This window comes from Centroberyx affinis, unplaced genomic scaffold, assembly GCF_046629955.1.
Source record: "Centroberyx affinis isolate AG114_WGS23_722 - 3 ecotype Tasmania unplaced genomic scaffold, CSIRO-AGI_Caff_v1 ptg003542l_1, whole genome shotgun sequence".
Taxonomy (NCBI): Eukaryota; Metazoa; Chordata; class Actinopteri; order Beryciformes; family Berycidae; genus Centroberyx; species Centroberyx affinis.
In genome coordinates, this window is record NW_027281482.1 from 246280 (window position 1) to 265103 (window position 18824).

The 18824-nt window shown below is 42.0% G+C and overlaps 1 protein-coding gene across 1 annotated transcript in view; it reads right to left on the minus strand.

Annotated features, from left to right (window-relative positions):
* Positions 1-18824, minus strand: part of LOC139661530 (disks large homolog 1-like) — a 139666-nt gene that overhangs the window by 105035 nt on the left and 15807 nt on the right. The window contains exons 3-4 of the mRNA XM_071539985.1: positions 7421-7584; positions 1119-1193 (exon numbers count right to left, since the gene is read on the minus strand). Of these exons, the coding sequence (XP_071396086.1) occupies positions 1119-1193; positions 7421-7584 (239 nt within the window). The remainder of the gene's footprint in view (positions 1-1118; positions 1194-7420; positions 7585-18824) is intronic.

Here is an 18824-nt window from a genome sequence, read left to right on the forward strand (position 1 = left end):
TCTAAGAAACGGGAAACTCCATGTTCAAGTTCCACGCCTTGAGCACCGCAAACCAAATTTCTAAATACGACTAATATGCAGATAAAACACAAGAAAGAAACACAAGAAACAGCCTTGTGTCATGCAGCATTACAGCATGTTTGGTCCACATATTACTCGGATTTTGAAATTTGGTCTTGATGTGCTACAGGCATCGAGGAGAACGGTGCTTCCACAGCTGGGTAAATGGTGGTTTGAATGGGAGTTTTCCATCTTTAAGACGCTCCAAGTTTATCTCGATAACAAAATCGGAACCCGTCGTCTATCGGTCTGACGACAGATTAGACTCTGGGGGCGACGGCCAATATTTGGGGGTTTCCGGTGTAGCCAGCAGACATCCGGGCCAAGACTTCCTCTTCTGTGCGCCGGTCATTGTTTACAGTCCGATTAGCGACTTGAGACACGAGAGTCGAACGTTTCTCCACACAAAACACAAACATCGATACTTTCTGTAGGTGTTTTAGGTCCGGACGACATTTCGGCTAATCTCTATAAACAGATATCTGCAGATGAGACGTCGTCTCTCAACTCCGACTCCGTTCTCGCGTCTCAAGTTGCTAATCGGACTGTAAACAATGACCGGCTCACGGAAGAGGAAGTCTTGGCCCGGATGTCCTCTGGCTACACCGGAAACCCTGAAATACTGGCCGTCGCCCCCAGAGTCTAATGGTCATCAGACCGATAGATGATGGGTTCAGAGATTGATCTCAATAACAAAATCGAACTTCAGTGCATCAAATCTTCATCTCTTCATCTCTTTTGTTCACGCTCAGGGAGGAAGCCGTCGAATCAGATCCTGTTGTCGACCAGGTGCGTCTCGCCACACGGCATGTGGTCCAGATTTCCTCCAAGGTTTCACACCGGTCGCATTCGGTCTGAAGATGTAAGTAAAAGCAAATGAATCACAGCGACATCTTGAGGCTGTTCGAGCGAACCTTGACCCCTGACCCCTGACCCCGGACCCAGAAACCCCTCCCCTCCCGCGGTCCGAAGCACATGGGGACTTGATGGGACATGCGGCGAAGGTGGACGACACCGACACCCCCCCACCCCACCGGTCACAGGCGTCCGGTACTTACTTGTCCGTCTGGGCAGCAGGGAGAGGCTTTGGCCTGCGCCAACGTGTGCAGGATTTCATTTAGGAGGGGCGAGTCCTACGAGCGACCACGTGTTTACACCCAGACAGAGTGGGAAGAGGAGGGAAAGAAAGAGAAGGAGTTCAATGCAAACAGAAAGCTTACTGCCACACCTGGGTCACATGGTGTTTGCACATGCCTTTTATGGTTTGTTCTGTGCCTGGTGCGGTGCCAGACGGGTGGGGTTTGCCGCACAGTGACTTCCAGAGAGTTAACACACAGAAAGGTATATGGCAGTTAATCCACTAGCAGTCAAAAGTTTGGACACACCATATTTTTCTTTATTTTTACTATTTTCCACATTTTACAATATTAGTAAAGACATCAAAACTATGAAATAACTCAAATGGAATTATGCAGCAACCAAAAAGTGTTAAAACAAATAAAAACTATCTTATATCTTAGATTCTTTAAAGTAGTCGCCCTTTGCCTTGATGGAAATGCAAAGGCTTTGGAAAGAAATTCATACATCGGATCAACTTTATATTTGTCTAAGAAACTAATTTCAAGCGTTTAAGCAGAAGCCTTTAGATCAAAATGGCTTTAAGAGAATGAGAAACACAGAACATTCAGTCAGGTGGGTCCAGTTGACTGGTTGTGTATTTCCGTGTCTGACAATGTACCTGACGCTCTCGCCCTGCTGTGGTAAACCCCACCCATCTGGCACTCCAAGCAGGATAAAACAAACACTGAGAAAAAAAAAAAAAAAAGCATTTGCACCCATCTGACCCAGGTGTGGTTACTACAATCTAAGACTAAAACAAAGACTAAAAGCTTACAGCTGCACAGAAGGCCGGCATGACTCGACTCCGTCTGTCACGTTCTGGAAGACGATGGAGTCAGCAGAAAGCAAAGACGACCTCATACTCACAAATAAGAAGAAACGCTCTTCCTCCAGCAAATAAAAACAAAACAAAGACACTAACACAAAGCTCATGGCTGGATCACCGGCTCAGATGGAATAAAAACAGAAAGTCCTGAAATGTTGGCTTGGTGGTTTAAAGGGATAGTTCGCCCAAAAATGTAAATTCGGTCATCATTTACTCATCGTCTTGCCCGTACAAATTCGTTCTTCATATATAACACACCAGGAGTTTGCAAATCCTAGTCTTCCTCCATTGTATTCATCTTCTGCATTCCCAAACCATCATTCGATTTGCATTAAATAATTGATCAAATTTTGTTTTTTTTTGTTTTGTTTTGTCAATAAATGTCTCCATACAGCTGCAGCATAATCCAAGTTTGCTGACACCATGCAACTGCTCTAAGATTTATCAATTTTTGGCAACACAGAAGCTAAATACAATGGAGGAAGACTTAATTTGCATTAAATAATAGATAAAATTGTGTTTTTTTCCCCACTCACAGAGCGATCACATGGCATCAGAAGACTTGGATTATGCTGCAGCTGTATGGAGACATTTATGGACATTTATGGACATTTTCTGCCCTTTTTGAAGCCTAAAGGACTGGACTCCATTTACTGCAACTGTCTGGAAGAAAGCTTCTCCGGCAGTGAGCCTGGAGAACTGCTGGTAAACAGATTTTGTGCTGGTATGACAATGAGTAGATAATGACCGAATTAAAATATTTTGGGTGAACTATCCCTTTAAATGGCGAAGCTACGCTCTTACATGATGTGTCACTGTCAACACATCTGTGTCCAGTTTGGGGGGAAACGCACTTTGACACAGGAAATGTTCAGAGTGAAGCTGGTTCAGCGGTCTGATGGTGAAGCTGCTATTAAAACACACAGCTGCTGCTTCTCTCTCTGCCAGCTCAGTCTTCCCACGTTACACCACTCGCCCCTTAGCGCACACACACACACACACACACACACACACACACACACACACACACACACACAAGCTAATCACCTGCTGAGATGAAGCACTGCGGTATATTTTACTGCACTGTGAAGAAGTGAATCAGCGAGGTGTTGCTGTAAACAGTCTGCAGTAACATGCAGTAAACTGTCAGAGTTCACAAAGCTGCAAACAAAACCGCCGGATATGAACCGAGACGATGAGGGTTAAAATAAAAATCTAAAATAATAATCTGTGACTCTCTCTCGGCTCTAACTCAGCAGTGATCCAACCTAGATCCACTTCATGAAAGCTTTTCTAAACAGCCGGTGTCAGGTGGCTCTTTCCTGGTGTTGTGTCAAAATTTGTATCCCCCAAAAAATTCTATGTAAAAATTGATTTGAGGTGGGGAGGCTGGTTTTGGGCAAGATGGTTAATAGTTCTATTAGTGCATAATCTTCTTCTCTATGCTTGGTATGTATGTATACCTGTGTGATTTTGTTTTCATGTACACTGGTAAATATGCTTTGTAAGTAAACTACAATCAATGAAAAAATTGTTAAAAAGAAAAAAAAATGTATTTCATGCCAAATTACATAATTTCAATTTTTATGGATTATTTTCCTATCGCTAGCTAAAAGTAGGGCTGGGCGATAATTCAATATTATCGTTTATCGTCTTTCAGTGGAATCACATTGTGATGATATGAAGATATTTTAATATCGTGACACACATTTCTGCTGTCTGAATCGATGATGACAAGCAAATTTTACTTAAAAACTCTCATAAAATGAGGTATGGTAGGAATATTATTTGAATATTTCTGTTTTGTTTGACATCACACCTAACATTATTATTAATTTTATTATTTAACGTGATTTTGCACACATGAACCATATCGTAAAAAAGAAAAGCAAAAGAATCTCGCGAATTATCCCTTTAACTGTCCATATCAGGATCTAAGTGGCCTGGAGCAGTTGGTCTCAACGCCAGGTCCGGGGACCACCAGGGGTCCTTGAAGGGGTTCCAGAGGGTCCCCCAGCAAACTGATGAATTAAACTACCGTTAATTTGTTTACAAGAAGTTAGTTCTGATCATAGTTTCTCTGTTATCTCTCTACCTACAATACAGACAGTCATGGAGTTCTGGACAAAATCAAATCTAACAATAAAAATATTCTCAGATTTGGGTTTGGGAGAGAAAACCTCATCCAATGGGGGTCTGTGGCTCTAATGTGGACTACGTTAGGGGTCCTTGACGGTACAGGTTCGATTCCAGCGGTCATGTGTGATGCTGAAGCGCCGCTGAGCAAGACACCAAACCTCCTACCTGCTCACTGCTTCCCACCCTGTCTGTTAAAGCAGTGACTGTGAATTAAACTTCAGCATTATTCCATTTACAAGAAGTTAATGTAGAAGAATGAGTATTTTGATCAAAGTTTCACTGTTATCTCTCTACCTACAATACAGACAGTCATGGAGTTGTGGACAAATTCATATCTGACAATAAAAATAATCTCAGATTTGGGTCCGAGAGACAAAATCTCATCAAATGGGGGTCTGTGGCCCTAATGTGGACTAAATTAGGGTCCTTGATATGAAAAAGGTTGAGAATCACTGTGTTAAAGTGTCTAAGAAGTGTCTAAAGTGTCTACAGAGTGTAGTGTGTACCATAAGGCTCAGTCCCAGGTTCAAATCCGACCCGCGGTCCTTTGCTGCATGTCCTCCCCTCTCTCTCTCCCATACCTTCCTGTCTCTCTCTAACTATCTCCCTGTCAAATAAAGTATGAAAATGCCAAAAATAAAAAAACAAAAAAACAAGTGTCTAAAAATGCCTAAAATATGAACATACTTGAATGATGCTGGGTGGAAAAATGCGATGACAAGAGTCCAGCAAGACCAGCAAGAGTCAAATAATGAAACATGTTGAGCAGGAAAAACCAACAGAAAGACAGAAGCAGGACAGAGAAGCAGAAACAGAAACAGGCAGGAGATGATCCACCGCTCATCAGATCATCTGACAGAGCGGAGGGAAGCTCTCTCTCTCCTCCTCAGGCAGAACACACACCAGCATGGGAAACTCATTTTCTATACTTTAAAGATATTTTTCCACATGCACACAGGTAAATTCAGTCTTTAAATTCTTAAAGGAGAAAATCATACAGGTATAATAGCTTAATAATCTAAAACATATTTTTTACTTTCAGCATCCTCCTGTGGACCCAAGCACAGAATGTCTCCAGAACATCACATCGCTGCTGTTGGGCAACGAAACACAACTGCAGTTTTGGTGATTTTCTTTTTCTTACTTGAAGAGAAACTAAACCCCCAAATCTGTGTAAATCCTGACATCCAATGGTAGAAAACATGCTGCTGAAACTGTAGCATTGGCCTTTTGATTCTGAAGACTTATTTCACCGTTTCCTCTTTCCATTACCAAGACTAGAATTTATAACCTCCTCCTCTCCTCTCCTTGTCTCCTCTCCTCTCCTTTCCTCTCCTCCTCTCCTCTCCCCCCCTCTTCTCTCCTTGTCTCCTCTCCTCCTCTTCTCATCTCCTCTCCTTTCCTCTCTTCCTCTCGTCTCCTCTCCCCCTCCCCTATCCTCTCCTCTCTCCTTGTCTCCTCTCCTCTCTCCCTCCTCTCCTCGTCTCCTCCTCTCATGTCCTCTCTCCTCCTCTCCTCTCCTCTCCTCTCCTCGTCTCCTCTCTCCTCTCCTCTCCTCGTCTCCTCTCCTCTCCTCTCCTCCATGGTGGGACACACAAACACACAAACCACTCTCCAATTATAGTAGTGGGATACAGAACGTTCTGGAAAACTGAACTCCTACCAGTTTAGATGTGACAGAACCATTTAGATCACCTCTAAAGTTCATGAAAGCTTTTCCGTTTATTGTTCTAAACACCCGGTGTCTGGTAGCTCTTTCCTGGTTTTGTGTCAAAATTTGTTTCCCCCCAAAAATTCAACTAAAATTGTCATCTGCTATTGGCTGATCTTTGGTGCCAGATCAGTACTCTATAGGTCAGTACTCTATAGACGGTGACCATTAGATGTCAGGCTTTACACAGATTTGGGTTTGGGGTTTAGTTCCTCTTTAATTTAAAGATCCCATGGGTGTTTATGTGCTGAGTGAGTTTCATGACCCTCAGACCATTGAAACATGTTAAAATCCCATTATATAATTTCACTGATAGATGGGCAAAAGGTAAAAAGGTGGAAAACAAGGACAAGCTCCCAAATTGGCCAAAAAAACTAAGCAAAATAATCGCTGTACTGACTCGAAATGCTCTGCCAAGTGTGCCAAGTGTTCCACAGCTTTCCGATGCAAAGTAAAACTCGAATAAATGTTCTTACTTTCTGCATTACAAGTGGTTTCCTCTCTTCCCAGTAATATACGGGCGTATGGATGAGAGGAAAAATAAGCATGCTTTACTTCTTTCCTGGAAATGTATTTTTGGCAGATGTGTGGTTTCTACCTGACAGCAGCGATAGAGAAGCCGTCCTCATAGAAACTGTCACTGTGCTGTTCAATATCAGTCAATCAACAGACTCAACGAACACCGAGAGGCTGAACTGGAGAAGACGCTACATCAAACGTTTGAGTCAGACTATTCATAGCAACAAGATCTGTAAAACAATCAGTTAGCTATAAATGCTGCCTGAGTTTGAAGACTTATTTCACCGTTTTCCCCCGGGTTCCATTACCAAGATAGAGAAGGATCTGGGAAACTGAACTCTTAAACCTCAGACAGAAGCATTTAAATCACCTCTGAAATCTAAAGTTCCCCTCTGGATTTCAGACGTTTCCTCTGAACGCAGAAGCAGTAAAAACCTCGACAGAAGCTTCACCTCCTGTCCCGTTTGTCACCGATCCAGAAACCAAAAACTAAAAAACAACATCATGAGCAGGGCGGGAAATTAAAACGCTGCGAAAATAGTTCCACCAGTCAGCTGACACTATTTCAAGTCTATCAAAGATTTATTGTATTATTAGTGATGGGACGATATATCGAAATTCGCAGTAGTAATCACTAATGAGACTCTTCCAGACCATCACAGTTTCACAAGCTCTCCATCCAAATTATATTACTGTCACTTTGTAATGACGTTTTTAAATTGTTGTTTACATTCTAGCAGCCAATGGCATCGCTGGAAAGATTTGAGTCTCAGAACCAAGTCTCAGATGTGTCTCAGAAGTCAGACTTTGCTGTCCCTGAACTGTTATTGATCACATCCTGGTTGAATTGAATCCTGAACCTCAGATCGCGTATCGAATCGAAATGAGCAGGTCGTCCCGTCACTGTGTATTATTATAACATCGAACTCAACTGATGAAACTGACATTTTTGAGCAGAACTTTAGTTTCCCAGCCTGATCAGACCCTCGTCTCATATTTCAGCTGATCGGTGTGCGTTTTTTTTTTTTTTCCCCCGTCTTCCTTACCTCGATGCTGGTGCTAAGGCTGGGCAGAGTGTCGGAGGTCACCGTTGTGCTTTGAAGGCTGGAGAAGTCCCACAGGTTGACGGGCGGCATGGGGTCCGCCCCCTTGGAAGACTCCACCCACTTCTGACTGTCCAATAAGGTCACTTCGTAAAATTCCTGGATATCTGTGAGGACAGAGGGAAGGGAGAAGCACGAGTTTTATTAGATACCAAAAGACGTAATTAATTAAGTCAAGTTTTGTTGGTGAATCCGGTAAAACTGACCCAGGCTTCAAAATCTCACTTGGATCAAATTTAAGTCTTTTCAATGACTTTTAAGGTGCTTGGTGAAATTTAAGGACTCATAATTAGCATGTTTTGGGGGAAGACATGACATTGGTTAGAATAAAAAATCATCAGTAACACTTTACAATACGGGTACATTAATTAACAGTAACTAATGTGTCTGGTAATCATTTACTAATGGTGTTCATGTTAACTAAGGTATTAATTTATACATTATTTAATAGTCATCTTTATAAACCATTTTAATTTAAAAATAAATCAAGTACTTTCAAGGCATCCATTCATTTTCAAAACCTTTATGGGTCTTATTTTATTTCCCCCTGCTAATAATCATGAGTAGCAATTGTGATGACAAAATCTAGAAAACACCACAAAATTAAAAAAAGGAAAGAATTTAAAGTCACAATGAAACAGCATTTTACGAGCATCCTGCTTCTTTAATGTGATGTATTTCCTTTAGAAACAGGATGTTGTAGGTCCGGTCTCATGGCGTGAACACAGAATCATGATGCAATCAAGCAGTATGCAATCCAGAATTTTGTCTTATTATTGTAATTTTTGTTCTTGTTGTTTTATTTTATTTTTTATTTTTTTGTTATTTTTGTTTTGGTTTCTCTCCTCCCGCATACCCAGCTCCATTCAATTTTGTGTAATTGAGCGTATTTATTTTTATCTAATAGTTCTATTGAAACTCAATGTATATGTCACTATATTGTTATGCTTGTAGTTACTTTAATTCTAATTTTTTATACATGTAGTTTGGGTTATGGGTGGGAAACCTGATGTGAGGGGAGGGGGAAAAATGAGAGAAGAAACATCTGTAACTACATCTGTCCACGGTCATGTTGGTCCCTAATAAAAAATAATTATAAAAAAAAAAAAAAAGAAACAGGATGTTGGGGCGGGACATGACGCAGGGAGGGATCAATCAGAAGTGTAGACCAATGGGAGATCAGTTAGGAGAGAAAGGCAGTTTGGGCTGATAGTGTGTGTGTGTGTGTGTGTGTGTGTGTGTGTGTGTGTGTGTGTGTGTGTGTGTGTGTGTAGTGCTGTTACAACATGTGGCATCGGGTGGCGTCGGGTCACAAACTTATTCTTGTCTAAAGCAACAACTGGAGCTGCTGGACCTCCCATGGCATCTGTGTTGCCATGGAAGGTCCTGATGTTTATTTGTTTATTTGTTTATCTGTTTATTATTAGGATCCCCCTCAGCTGCGCGTGATGCCACAGCTACTCTTCCTGAGCTCCACACAAAACAGAGAAACAAGACGGCAAAATTAAATATCACGAACGACATGGGAAAAGAGGGAAAAGGAATGATTCCAATATAATTATGAGGATGCATCACTGGGCTTCAAACAAACCACTACTACTTCAAATTTGGGGTCTTTCTGGTTATGTTCTCCACCAATAAAAGGTGGAAGGAGGTCATGTTTTCACCCGTCTGTCTGTCTGACTGTCTGTCTGTTAGCAAGATTTCTCAAAATGTCACAAGTTAATTTGATCGCTCTCGGCCCAAAGATCACTTGATTTGATTTTGGTGATTATCCAGATATGGGATTTCCATCATTGGACGATTGTCTTATTAGTAGGGCTGCAACTAACGAATATTTTCAATGTCGATTAATCTGTCGATTATTTTCTCGATTAATCGATTAGTTGTTTGGTCTATAAAATGTCAGAAAATGGTGAAAAATGTGGATCAGTGTTTCCCAAAGCCCAAGATGACGTCCTCAAATGTCTTGTTTTGTCCACAACCCAAAGATATTCAGTTTACTGTCATAGAGGAGGAAAGAAACCAGAAAATATTCACACACATTTAAGAAGCTGGAATCAGAGAATTTTGACTTATTTTTCTTAAAAAATTACTCAAAGCGATTAATCGATTATCAAAATAGTTGGTGATTAATTTAATAGTTGACAACTAATCGATAAATCGTTGCCGCTCTAGTCTTATTAGATATTTTTTGGGGCAATTTTGCAGTTATTTGAAAGTCTATAGTGACGAGAGACAAGAAAGACTCAGGGGACAGAGAGAGGGGACGATAGGGACGACATGTAACAAAAGGTCCCGGGTCGGATTCAAACCTCGGACTGCTGAGCCTCCAGGACACAGGCCCATTATCGTTTCTTTAGCTATTATGCTGCGTTTAGGTGCTGGTGGGAATGTCCGACATCCGGGACTTCTCTAAGTCGGCTGTTGAACAGCGTTGCCTTCGTGTGCCGTTTTGTCAGAAATTCAAACGCACCTTCTGCTGAGTGAAACAGCAGCATAAGAACGACTGTCTTCCTCTACAGGTTTTAGAATGGATAAATATCATCTTAAATGTGAACGCTACTTGAAGTTTTCTAATTAAAAAGGACACCAGAAGGCGCAAATAATGTACATCAATAGCCATAATCACCTCTATATACTGTACTGTATTTATTCTATGTTTTGTATTGTATTCTTTTTGTAGCTCATGAAACTTTCCAATAAAAATATCAATCACAAAAACAAAAAAAAGAAAAATTCAAACCCAGAAGACAAACAGTAACCAAACCTGAGCGGCTCCAGCTTTGCAAATTGGAGAATTGTTGAGCGTTGGCGGAGGTTTAGCTCGAGTCAGGAGTTCATTCTCTTAACAAACCCTCTATTATTAATTGACTCACCTTTAAAGGCAACCAGCACTAACTCCTGTTTGAGTGTTTTAAATATCAAAAGGTCATGGCTGGTGTTTTGCTTTCCTATCAACTCAAAATACAGCTAGAAATGCTACTGAACGCTACCATCCACCTCTCTACCAACAGAACAGGACTGGAGACAAGCTGAAGACATTTTTCTCACTTTCACGACTCATGTAGTTTCTGTCCTATAGAATAATGTCACATCTGACTCTGACGGCTCCAGACATTTAAGTGATGTTGAAAAAGGTGGAGACATGACTTTGACAAACCAGGTTCTGACAATATATAAACTAGAACTAACCGCCTCACGGTTGTATTCCTCCGCCAATAAACTTTGTTTTATCATTGCAAGGACAGTCTTTATTTATTGAACATATATAATTAATGTGATTATTAGGTCAACTTAAAGGATTTTGGTGTCTGCTAAAGTAAGTGACAGCACTTCCACCATTTTTGTAGAATGACCCAAGATGGTTTTCTCAGCTACAGTGGTAAGCAAAACATTATGATGTCACAGTGAAGTTGACCTTTGAACTTTTGGATATAAAATGTCATCGCTTCATCATTTTATCCTACTAGACATTTGTGTGAAATTTTGCCATAATTAGCGTATGAATTCTTGAGTTATGGCCAAAAACGTCTTTTGTGAGGTCACAGTGACCTTGACCTTTGACCACCAAATTCTAATCAGTTCATCCTTGAGTCCAAGTGGAGTCTCCTTTTTACAGTTATTGATAAATGTTTTATTTTCTTCTTTCCATCATCATAAGTTTCCTCCGACCGGATTTCGGTGTTCCACTTGTTCAAACTGAAAGGTTTAATTAACATAAAGAAAGAGATTCACTTCAAAACAATTCAGCAGCATGACTAGTTTTTTATATATTATCAGAATCTGCTTTGTCGGCGTTCCTTTATGTGCTAGAAGTGATTTTCAGACTGTTCCTCCAGACAATGGCAGTGAATGGAGAGAGAGAAAAAAACACAATTCTCCAGTCTGCTCTACCGGAGCAACAGATCACAGAATCACTGATTTTGGGGGTTTTATCATGGAGGAAGAGACACGACCCAAGACTCTACCAGAGGCACACAGAGATTTAACAAGAGACAAGACAAGTTTTCACAGTGACGGCTGAAAGAGAGAAAACCGAAGAACTACTTCAAAGTTAGTTTGCTGGATCCAGACTCTAAAAGACATCAGTCCTAATCTTCATCTCGAAAGCGAACACAGCAGGCGGCGACATCAAAGCTCAATCTGCTTTGCTGTGATTTCTGATATTTCGGAATCACGCTCACGAGTTCGTAAAACTCAAAAAGAATCAAAATCAAGTCTGGCTGTGACATCACTAGAGCCGTCTGATTCGGGGACAGACTCTTCTTCCAGCGACGACTGAGCGGAGGAATAAAAAAAATAAAAAAACCCTGCGTGTGAGTTCCAGGAAGCGGAGCGTTTAAGTCAGTAAGTCCTCCTCCTCTATCATTTGAGACGGCAGCAGGCTCGGGCTAAATCTGCTCTGCTGTCCCGCCTCACTTCAAAACAAGCTCTGAAACACAGTGATGAAAGGAGCGAGCCGTCATCTGAGCCAGAAACACACTGCAGTGAAGTCCAGATCACACCGGGCTGCTGCTTCAATACACAACTCAAATACATACTATTATTACATTTCTGTTGCACTGAGGCTATTCTACCCTGCAGACTGTCATTTAGTTTTATTCCAGCCTTCATTTCTCCACACAGGCCGGAGCTCCATGCTGACAGAGCAGAGGCTCAGCTGCAGGGTCGCTGCCTTGCTCAAAGGCTCCTGACAGCTGCTGAGGGGAGGGAGGGTGTACTAGTACTACTATTTTAAAGTTCTTGTACTTGTATACAAAGCTCTTAATGGCTTAGGACCGGCCTACATTACAGAATCCCTGCTGTTCTACATTCCATCAAGACCCTCAGGTCTTCTGCTGCTGGTTTGTTAGAAGTACAAAACCCCACTCAGAAGAAGACTGGGGATGCAGCCTTTTTTAACTCTGCTCCTAAACTGTGGAACATCCTGCCAAAGAATATCAGAGAGGCTCTGTAAGCATTTTCAAACGACTGTTAAAAACTTCCTTCTCTTTTCAGCTCAGCTTTTAAATAGCCTTCATTTTAACTGTTTCTGTTCAGGATCCCAACAGAGCTGACACGGGCAAGTACAGATTTTCATTGGTCTTGTCTGGGTAATGCTTACTTGCACAGTGAACACTATATGTGTGTGTGGGGGGGGGGGGGGGCAGAGCTTTACCCTGTATGACTCTCATCCATCTGTGGATGGTGAGGTTTTTGACCAAGAAGACAATCTATGATTCTCGTCTGCCTGAGGCAGTGAGATGTGACGTAAATATCAGATCAAGAGTAGAATCAGGAAGGACAGGGAAAAAGAAAATTACAGAAAAACATATGGGTTCACTCACAATGTGCATCTAAAAGTGGGAGTATTTGTTGTGTTCTTTTATCTTTCCGTTTTCTTTGATTCTTTTAATGCAATGCATTTTATTTGTTCTTTTATATGAATTTTATCTTTTTATCTGTCTTCTATCTGCCTTTTATTGATGTAAAGCACTTTGAGCTGCATGTTGTGTATGAAAGGTGCTTTACAAATAAAGGTTATCATTACTATTAAAGCAAGTACCACTAGTACAGGTACTACCATACCACCACCACTACTACTTCTACTACTACAACAGCAACTACCATGACTACAACAGCTACTACAGCAAGTACCACTATAACAGGTACTACTACAAATACTATAGCAACTACCATTACTATTTCTACTACAACAGCAACTACGACTACTACAGCTACTACTAGTACTATAGCAAGTACCACTATAACAGGTACTACTACTAGTACCCTCTTATATTTCTGAACCCAATACTCTGCACCAAGATTACTCAGATCTTCTGAGCAGCTGCTCTGAAGTGTCCCACAGTCCAGGCTCATAACAAAGGGGGACCGTGCTTTTACGGTTTCAGCTCCAGCACTATGGAACCGCCCACTTGTATAGTCTGGCATTTTTATAAGTTTGTTGCTTTGCAATTCCTATTGGTTTTATTTGTCTTTTAATTTTGTTTTGTTGTTTATATTGCTTTTATTGTTGAGTGTTTGTTTCCGTTTATAAATTGTATTTTTACTTGCCGTTTTCATTCTGTGTACTATTATGCATTTTATTATCAACTGTGAAGCACTTTGTGACTGCTGTTTTGAAAAGTGCTATATAAATAAAGTAACTAACTACTAATATTAGGCTATAGCAACTACCATTACTATTTCTACTACAACAGCAACTACGACTACTACAGCTACTACTACTACTACTAGTACTACAGCAAGTACCACTATAACAGGTACTACTATTAATACTATAGCAACTACCATTACTATTTCTACTACAACAGCAACTACGACTACTACAGCTACTACTACTACTACTACTAGTACTACAGCAAGTACTACTATAACAGGTACTACTACTAATACTATAGCAACTACCATTACTATTTCTACTACAACAGCAACTACGACTACTACAGCTACTACTACTACTATTACAACAGCAAGTCCCACTATAGCAGCTACCACTACTGCTGGGACTACAACAGCTACCACAACCACAGTAAGTACCACTATTACAGGTACTACTACTACGACTACGACTAACTTCTACTACAACAGCTACAACAGCTACTACTACTACAGCAAGTACCACTACTCCACTACTACAGATACTACTACCACTACAACTTTAGTACAGTTAATGAAGGTTATGAACGCTCAGATCTTGGTGTGACTGATACTAAAGAAGAACATTAAATGTCTCTTTAAACGTTCTTGTGTTGCATTATTTGCCCTGCAGTCTTCATATTTCTATCCTGTTTTTTTTTTCTTCTTTGCTGCATCCTATTTGCTGCTTCAATGGACCAATTTCCCCACGAGGATCATTACAGTTTCATCTAATCTGACCCACCATGTGTCAGTCTGTCAACGTGCCCTTGAGCAACACACGAGAGAGAGAGAGAGAGAGAGAGAGAGAGAGAGAGAGAGAGAGAGAGAGAGAGAGAGAGAGAGAGAGAGAGAGAGAGAGAGAGAGAGAGAGAGAGAGAGAGAGAGAGAGAGAGAGAGAGAGAGAGAAGCGAGTTGGACGGAGATTAGGTGACAGGAGATGGAAATAACCTCTGGATCACATGGAGGCATGGCGGCTCATTAGAGTAAATATTTTTATAACATACACACACACACACACATACACATACACACACACACACACACACACACAGAGCGGTGTGGGTGATTCCTTCAGCTCCAGCTCCCGTCTAACACACCGTTACGCCTGGTCACCTTACTGGTATTCAATCTCTCTCTTTCACTCTCTCTCTCTCTCTCACTCACTCACACACACACACACACACACACACAGTCAGTTCCGCGACTCTACAGCCAAGTCAAATTTATTTCTAAAGTATTTTCAACACAAAGGGTTTATTACAAAGTGCTTTATGAAGAGAGCAAAAGATACAGAAATACACAGAATCTAGATACAGGCCCAGAGTGTCCATATAGTGAAGGTGGTGTGGCTTATGATTCAGCTCAGTGGTTCTCAACATGGAGCGCCAGTTTCAGCGTCTGATCTATTTTTTCCACGAGCCGCGGCGCCATTTCACAGGAAAACACCATAGAAAACACTACAGATGGGTCATATCTCCATTATATCAGGATCTTATATCAGTCAGGAAAACACCATAGAAAACACCATAGAAAACACCATAGAAAACACCATAGAAAACACTATAGAAAACACTATAGATGGGTCATATCTCCATATCAGGATCTTATATCAGTCAGGAAAACACCATAGAAACACTATAGATGGGTCATATGTCCATTATATCAGGATCTTATATCAGTCCTATCTCCATTTGAAAAGTCCTGGGCCGGATTCAAACCCGGGACGTTGTGTTTACATAGTCCACACCTCAGACCGCTGATCCACCAGGACGCCGCGCCATTCTGTCGTTGTCTAAAACTGCACTGATTGGCCTAAAGGGGGCGCTGCAAAGTTTGTTTACTTGTTTGATTTTGATTTGGATAAAACTCGGGCCGTGATGCATCTCACCGCCGCCGTGTTTCAGCATTTATAACACACATTTTTTTTGGAGGTGCTACAGCTACAGGTCAAAACAAGGAGACATACTGGTTCCTGATTGGCCGCATTATTCGTGCGGGACGACATGTTTACTGTTGCCTGGTTTGTCTTCACGGCTTCACAGTGCTTTGAAGGCGTTACTTTACCTGCTAATGAGACATTTTAAACAGCATTAAAGAGCTTTGTAAGGAGCTTTGTAACTCTTATGAAAAGTTCTGAACAAATTAAGTGTATTATCATCACCATCATCATCATCATCATTATTGTTAGTATTACTACAAACAAGCCTGGCCTACAGTCAGTCCAGTCAATTGTCTGTGAGGCAGATATTTTAAGCAGCGGAGCAGTCCCATACAAAATGCCATTTTATTTTTGGACGCACAATTTTAAAGAGGGCTAACCGAGAACGGAGCGATCTAAAATAACTGAGGCTTTCTTTGGCTTGGCATGGCGGCCGACCGCCGGCACAGATGTGTTCCCATAAACCATCACTTCACCACTTCAGCTCCTCCATGATATTCATAGCCGGGATGAGGAGCGGCTACCGGGCTTTAAATCTCACCAGCCATCTCCCTTTGAGCTGTGGAGGGGTTTTTTTTTTTCCCATACCGATGATATCACACTGACCTCCTGACCCAATAGCAGCAAGATGGATTTTTATTTTTGTAATTTGACATTTATTTAACTAGGGAGTCCAACCGAGATTAAAAAACCTGTTTCCAAGAGAAGCAGCATCATAAGACAAACCGCATTCAGCAACCTACACAAGCAGAAATACAATCAAAATCACATAAAAAAAAAAAGAGGAAAGTCAGCATGCACAGTCTCTCTGAAGGCCGCAGGCCACAAGGAGGAGGATCAGGAACCGAACCTGAACAGATGTTAGTCAAATAAAGCATCAGCAGCTTCTTATCGAGTCTGAAGATGGAGACCTTCTGCAGATCTCAACACATCTCTTTCACAGTCAAAAACAAACCAACACACACAAATCTATCATCAATAATTCTGTCTGTTTTCTGATGGATCAGTGTGGCCGCCGCCTGAAACCTAAATATTCGCCACGCGTAGCGCTGCGGTAATTCCTCTGGATAATCTCCAGTCTCCAGTCAATCTGTGCAGTTTCAGAGGGTCAGGACTCTGCTCTGACCGCAGCCCAAATCCCTCCACCGACCGACCGACCCACCGACCGACCGCTCCACATTCACCCAGCGAGAGGTAACAGGTCGCCTTTTTAATGTCAACATTCATCATGTTTCCTCTGACTTCATTCGACACAGGAGATTTTTTCTTTTTCTGGGTTTAAAGAACGAGCAGAAAGTGAGGCAGACAGACAGACAGAGGAACTGATGAGTCTGGAGATCTGGAGCAGAGGCGGTCAGGATTACAGTGAGGGGAAGGGTCAGCCCGGGGTCAGTCCAGGTCAGTCCGGGTCAGTCCAAGTCAGTCTGGGTCGGCTTGAACAGGCCCAGGGGATTCAATTGTAAAATACGTAATGAAGCAAATTGGTTCCTTCAACTGTGTAAAAGGGAGACGTTCAGGATGTTAAATGACCAGCAGACACCAGTCAACCATCCTGGTAAATGGGGCGTCCTGGTGGATCGGGGGTCTAAGGTGTGAACCATGAAAAATAAAAATGGACAACATGCAAATATTCAAAGTCAAATAATTGCAATTTGATTTTTTGTCAATATCTTTCAGCTCCACCAGAATACAAAAAGCAAACAGACACACACACAAACAAAACACACACACACACACACACACACACACACACACACACACAGCATGGAGGTGTTCAGTGACAACAGGATCTCAGGCAGGACAAAAAGCTTCATTCATTCTTCAAGACAAACTCAACCAGCAGAGCGTTTAAGACTCGATGGAAATCAAACCTTCACCTAGCAACCACACAGCAACCAGGCAGCAACCAGACAGCAACCAGGCAGCAACCAACCAGTGTCTGTCAGGCAGCAACCGGGCAGCAACCAGGCAGCAGCCAGGCAGCAACCGGGCATCAGCCGGGCAGCAACCGGGCAGCAACCGGGCATCAGCCAGGTAGCAGCCGGGCAGCAGCCGGGCAGCAGCCGGGTAGCAGCATGAGGAGCAACCGGCCGCTCAGAACAAACGGTGAAGTGTCGGAGCGGGGCGGGGGGGGGGGCGGCTCCTCGGGGGACGGCCTGCGGGCGGGACGGCCTCACACACAGCGCCGTATTGATATCCAATAAAACATTAAAAAAAAAGAGGCCACTGTGGAGTTGTGGGATACCGTTACAGAGTGCTTCACAGTGCAGCCTTTCCTGAGTGAGAGGTTTATCTTTGGCAGCGCTGTTGCTGCCACACAGTCTGATATACAGGGGGGGGGGGGGGGGGGGGGGGGGGACAAAAAGGTTCTGTTTAGCACCAGGAAATGGTTCTTTAGCCTTCTACTACAGCAGAACTCCTTTATAAAAGTTCTCTATAGCAGTGGTTCTCAATCTGGAGGTTGCGGGCTAATTTATGGGATACAAATAAAAAATATTTCTACTATATAAATTTCTTATATCTAGTTTTTCTGTAATTCCTGCTTTTTTCTTGGGAAAAATTGCTAAAAACGATTCAGTATTTCACTAGAAAGCACAGATTAGAGAAAAATCTGAAAAAGTTGACAAGATAATACATTTGTATAGTAGAAAAGTTTCTTCCTATCCCATAAATCATCTTGCAACTCCCCAAAATGATCTCCCAATCCCCTGGGTGGCCCCAAGTCAGCAGTATTAAAGTCATAATCCACAACATTTTCATATAACTTGTCTAACTGCTCTAACTCAACAGTGATCCAACCTATATCCAGTTCATAAATCTTCTCCTCTGTCTGTTCTAAACAGCCGGTGTCTGGTCGCTCTTTCCTGGGAAAAATCCTCTGCCGCACAGGAAGTGATGCGTTTTTACGTTTCCAGGTTTGTTTGGAATCAACAGAAGAAGAAGAAGAACTGGGTAGTTAGCATGAGCAGTGATAGCCACCATGGCTGAACAGACAGAGAGAGGAGAAACTCAAACTGCAGCGACAGAAAACCCAAGCTCCACCACCACTGTTTGATTGACAGGTGATCTGTGGGAGGAGCAGAGCAGAAACACCACAGAGAGGCTGAGCGACAAAGATGGAGACTGGATACAAAGAATCTTTAATCTTTAATCTGATTTGATTTGATATTTTTAATCTCAACAAATCATACAGTCGCTGCAGTCTACAGAGAACAAGTAACTCTCACTAGTGATGGGACGATATATCAAAATCCAATATATCTC